The following is a 5,787-nucleotide window of genomic DNA, read 5'->3' as shown; positions in this document are numbered from 1 at the left end:
TATCATATAATGGATTTTCAAATCTACATAAATAGGTAAAGTGAGTCCATAATTATAAACATTCTGACCTGGTTTTAGAATCAATATTACATTAACATGATGAAATGAGCATGGTAGATTTCAACTATTTTTCTGTTATTTATTTATATTTTGAAGATTATATATAAAGTATTCATCAACTGTTCTTTAAAAATTTATGAGCATTCACTTATAAACCCACTGGGGTTAATGATTATAGAAAGAGCAGGTCTTTAACCATTTCAAATTCTTTAAAACTTATTTGAATATCCAGGGTGTCTATTTCTTGAATAAGCTCTGAAATTGTACATGTTTCTGAGAATTCATTCATTTCATTTATTGTTTTGAATTTCTTAACATATTTTTCTTATTATTTTCATTGATTTAGAAATGTCATTTATTTCTGTATTTTCCAGTTTTAGTCTTGTGTTTTCTCATTGGCAATTTTCTCCTTGTTTCTATCTTATTAATCTTTTCCAATTGATTGATTTGGGCTGTGTTAAGGATGATATGTTTTCTGAATAAAGTCTTATGACATATATGTATATGTATGTTTAAAGCAATATGTTTTCCATGACAGTACTGTTTTAGCTTATAAATTTGACATATGATGATTAAATTATTTAATTATAAATATTTCTTCATTCATTTTATGACTTGCTACAGAAAAAATATTATTTAATATTATATTGAGTTCCTAACTTATAGAATTTGGAAGGACATTTCTTCTCTACTGATTTCCAATTTTAATGCACTACAATCTATATAATATTTATACTTTGAAGTGTATGGAGGTTTGCTCTATGTCCAAACAGAAGGCCAAGTTTTGTTAAAATTCTGTATATGGTTGAAAATTATGTTTAGTCTCTGCTTGGTGAAGAGCCTAAGTATATTCAGGGGCTAATGTCTGAATATTATTATTTCATAATAATTAGTAATTCCCAAATTACATTTCTGAATCCTATGAAAACTTGAAACCTCAGTTTTAATTTCTACCTATCTAGTTTCAATTTATATATTTCTGTCTCAAATCTATTTCACTGAAAGTTGTGTTCATTATTTCTTTATTAATTATCTAGGGTACATTGTTGTGTTGTTGTTCAGTTGCTAAGTCATGTCTGACTCTTTGTGACCCCATGGACTGCAGCATGCCAAGCTGTCCTGTCCTTCACTGTCTCCCAGAGTTTGCTCAAATTCATGCCCATTGAGTCAGCTATATAAGTTATTTATATCTACTAGGTTGCTACAATGTTCTAATAATCTTCATAAAATATTCTTCTTTCTTCCTTGGTGTGCATATGTGTGTAATTTTTTACTTTCAGTATGTATTTAAGCTACTAATATTTTCCTTCATAGCCAAAATAGCAAGCTCATACTTAAAGTTAATAACTAAATTAAGAATGATCTCTTCAAATTATTAATACCTCATCATTCACCCATAACAAATCAAAATCTTCTCTATATCCTTAATAACACCTTACAACTAGATTATCTAAATCCACATCAAATCTCGTACCCTATGTTGGATGTGATTGTTATGTCCCTTGAATTTCTCTTCACACTTTTCATGACCCTGGCTTGCTGAGATTCAACTTTGAAAGTTTTCACCTCTGGATTTCCTAATTGCTTCTTCTTGGCATCCTTTAGCTGTTCCTCCATCGTCTGCACATGATCACTCTCTGATGCTCAGCTATGCCAATGGGCACATTTTCAGTCTGGTTCCAGTATCCTTTAGCACTAACACACTGTTCAGTGAAAGTTCCATTGCACTGTTGGAGAGATGTTCTAGGTTTGCATCCATGCACAGACCACTTCTCCAGGGAACCTGGCTCCTTTTACTGGCATATGGTAACAGAGATTTTATGATTATTATTTCATCAAATTACATTTTTTCTGCTTTCAGCATTGCTTCTTCATTTTCCTTTGGTGAACATTTGCCTGCCATATAATTACCCATCCTTTTATTTTCAAATGTTCTCTTCAATTTCTTTATATATATATATATATATATACACACACACACACACACACACACACACACACATATACTATATATATATATATATATATACACACACAATAATCTGATTTCTCTTCAGATTGCATATATAGGATTCCCAGTGAAGTAGGAAATGGCAAATGTTCTCTTCAATTTCCATATATGTATGTATATATATATATATATATATATATATATATATATATACATACATACGCATATACCGGAGAAGGCAATGGCACCCCACTCCAGTACTCTTGCCTGGAAAATCCCATGGATGGAGGAGCCTGGTAGGCTGCAGTCCATGGTGTCGCTGAGTCGGACACGACTGAGCAACTTCACTTCCACTTTTCACTTTCATACATTGGAGAAGGACATGGCAACCCACTCCAGTATTCTTGCCTGGAGAATCCCAGGGATGGGGGAGCCTGGTGGGCTGCTGTCTATGGGGTCGCACAGGGTCAGACACGACTGAAGCGACTTAGCAGCAGCATACATATATACACTATATATATATATATATATATATATATATATATATATATGTATATATACAATAATCTGGTTTCTCTTCAGATTGCATATATAGGCATCCCAGTGAAGTAGGAAATGGCAACACACTCCAGTATTCTTGCCTGGAAAATTCCGTGGACAGAGAAGCCTGGCACGCTACAGTACATGGGATTGCAAATAGTTGGCCATGACTGAGTGACTGAGCAGACACAGGCTTCCCAGGTAGCACTAGTGGTAAAGAACCTGCCAGCCAATGCAGGAGGCATAAGAGATGTGGGTTCAATCCAGGGTTGGAAAGATCCCATGGAGGAGGGCATGGCAACTCACTCCAGTACACTTGCCTGGAGAATCCCATGGACAGAGGAGCCTGGAGGGCTACAGTCTATAGGGTCACAAAGAGTTGGAAGCAACTTAACATGCACGCATATACACGCACACAGGATACAATGGCAGAAATGAATTCAGTACTAAAAGACAGTACTGAAATAAAGACGAATGGGTTACTCAATTATAAGAAAAATCTCTCAGAGAAAAAAACATTTTTATAAATCCGAAATCCAATCTAGAACAGGCACAGTATTCAAGAAATTATGACCCTGATCATATATGTCTGTCTTGATTACAAACCTGGATATTCTATTTCTTTCCATCACTATTAATAAACACCCAGGAACCAAAACTATGTCTTAAGCACTTAATTCACTGATGTTTATCACAATGCTGAATTGCAAAAGCTATAATGATTTATTCCAACTTACTGATGGAGACTGTGTGACCCAGAGAAGTTAAGCAAATGGATATACGGTAAGCCTCCTACATACAAATGAGTTCCATTACCAGAGTGTATTCATAAGTGTAATTTTCTTTCAAGCCCAACAAAGTTAGCTTAGGTACCCAATTAACACAACTGTCTATACAATACTGTACCATTCAGTTCAGTTCAGTTCAGTCGCTCAGTCGTGTCTGACTCTTTGCGACCCCATGAATCGCAGCACACCAGGCCTCCCTGTCCATCACCAACTCCCGGAGTTCACTCAAACTCACGTCCATCAAGTCAGTGATGCCATCCAGCCATCTCATCCTCTGTCTGCCCCTTTTCCTCCTGCCCCCAATCCCTCCCAGCATCAGAGTCTTTTCCAGTGAGTCAACTCTTCACATGAGGTGGCCAAAGTACTGGAGTTTCAGCTTTAGCATCATTCCTTCCAAAGAACACCCAGGGCTGATCTCCTTTAGAATGGACTGGTTGGATCTCCTGGCTTATAATACTTTTCACACAAAAAAATACATAGAAAATAAATAAACACAAAAATAAAGACAACATTTTTAATCTTAGAGCACAGTACCTTGAAAAGTATAGCAGGTCTCACCAAATATGTGAACTAACTTATGTGAGCGGACATTTGAACACAGGTTTGTATCTTTGAAAGTTTACAACTTGAAGGTTCATACATTGAGGACTTCCTGTACAGTATGAAAAAAGAAGTGAAGTGAAAATGTTAGCTGCTCAGTCTTGTCCAACTCTTTGTGACTTCATGGACTGTAGCTTGCCAGATTCCTCTGTCCATGGAATTCTCCAGGAAAAAATAGTGGGGTGGATTGTCATGCCTTACTCCAGGGCACCTTCCCAACCCAAGGATAAAATTCTGGTCTTCTACATTGCAGGCAGATATTTTACTGTCTGAGCCACTAGGGAAGTCCAACTTCTCTGTATAGTATGTGCTTAGTCGCTCAGTTGTGTCTGACTCTTGCAACCCCATAGACTGTAGCCTGGCAAGCTCCTCTGTCCATGGGATTCTCCAGGCATGAATTCTGGAGTGGGTTGCCATTTCCTTCTCCATCCGTATAGTATAGAGCTCTTCAGTTGGTCTTTAATGTATGTGGGTGCCTCTGTTTTAACCACTGTGCCTTCATTCTCTTTCTGATCTCCCCAGATGCAGCATCCTCGTCTGCTCAGAACTACAGCACAGTGTCTGAATTCATCCTCATCGGCTTCTCCCACTTCCCTCAGCAGCTCCTGCCCTCCTTCTTCCTGCTGTACATGCTGATGTACCTGTTCACGCTCCTGGGCAACCTGCTCATCATGGGCACCATCTGGAGGGAGCACAGCCTCCACACCCCCATGTACCTCTTCCTGTGTGCTCTCTCCATCTCCGAGATCCTGTTCACTGTTGCGGTCACCCCTCGCATGCTGGCCGACATGCTCTCCACCCACCGCTCCATCACCTTTGTGGCCTGTGCCAGCCAGATGTTCTTCTCCTTTACGTTTGGCTACACCCACTCCTTCCTGCTCATGATCATGGGCTACGACCGCTATGTGGCCATCTGCCACCCCCTGCGCTACAACGTGCTCATGAGCACCCGTGACTGTGCCCGTCTTGTGTCCTGGTGCTGGGCTGGTGGCTCACTTGTGGGGATGATGGTGACACTGATCATTTTTCACCTCAGCTTCTGTGGGTCCAATGAGATTCACCATTTTTTCTGCCATATTTTTTCCCTTTTGAAATTGGCCTGTGGGAGGGACACAGCCTCTCTCACCCTGGGTGTGATCCTGGTCTGTGTCACGGCCCTAATGGGGTGCTCATTCCTTATCTTCCTCTCCTATGTCTTCATCGTGGCTGCCATCCTGAGGATCCCCTCCGCCGAGGGCCGGCATAAGACCTTCTCCACCTGTGTCTCCCACCTCACCATAGTGGTCGTGCACTACGGTTTTGCCTCCCTCATCTACCTCAAGCCCAAGGGCTCTCATTCTATGGACAGTAGCATTCTGATTACCACCACTTATACAGTCTTCACCCCCTTTCTTAGCCCAATTATTTTCAGTCTTAGGAATAAGGAGCTGAAGAATGCCATAAAGAGAAGCTTCCGCAGAACTTTCTGTCCCCTAAACTCCTAACCACCAGTACAGGGTAGAAGGGTTGGAGACAATAATGCCTTTCTTCATAGAACTCTTGTGATGATACAGGTATATGAAAATACCCACACTCCTCAGGAGTATGATCATAGTAGCTATTTGACTTTCTTCAATATTCCCCCTCTTATAGCCTCAAGCCATCATAATATCTTGTTTATATCCACTGTGATGAACTGTATCCCATTATCTATGCCTAGGAATATGCTACCTACTTATAGGCAGGTGAGCAGAATCACAAGGATGTGTCAGGTCCCTGATGCACATGATTCTTCTTGAATGGACTATCAAGAGAAGATTTTGTCCCTTCACCACCCCCCTAAAAAATAAGTATCAACAACCTAAAGAG

The 5,787-nt window shown here is 39.7% G+C and overlaps 1 protein-coding gene across 1 annotated transcript; it reads left to right on the top strand.

The window, feature by feature from the left end:
* Positions 1–4,484: 4,484 nt before the first annotated feature.
* LOC128051135 (olfactory receptor 10H4-like) lies at positions 4,485–5,423 on the top strand. Its single transcript, XM_052643627.1, has one exon. The coding sequence runs from the start codon at positions 4,569–4,571 to the stop codon at positions 5,421–5,423; it is 855 nt and encodes a 284-aa protein (XP_052499587.1). The 5' UTR covers positions 4,485–4,568.
* The last annotated feature ends 364 nt before the right edge of the window (positions 5,424–5,787 follow it).

This window comes from Budorcas taxicolor, chromosome 7, assembly GCF_023091745.1.
Source record: "Budorcas taxicolor isolate Tak-1 chromosome 7, Takin1.1, whole genome shotgun sequence".
NCBI classification, from domain to species: Eukaryota; Metazoa; Chordata; class Mammalia; order Artiodactyla; family Bovidae; genus Budorcas; species Budorcas taxicolor.
The sequence above is the reverse complement of the archived record's forward strand: the minus strand, read 5'-3'. Positions and strand labels throughout refer to the sequence as shown.

Coding starts and splice junctions, on each gene's coding strand:
- LOC128051135 (XM_052643627.1), top strand. CDS start 4,569: ATGCTGATGTACCTGTTCACGCTCCTGGGCAACCTGCTCATCATGGGC.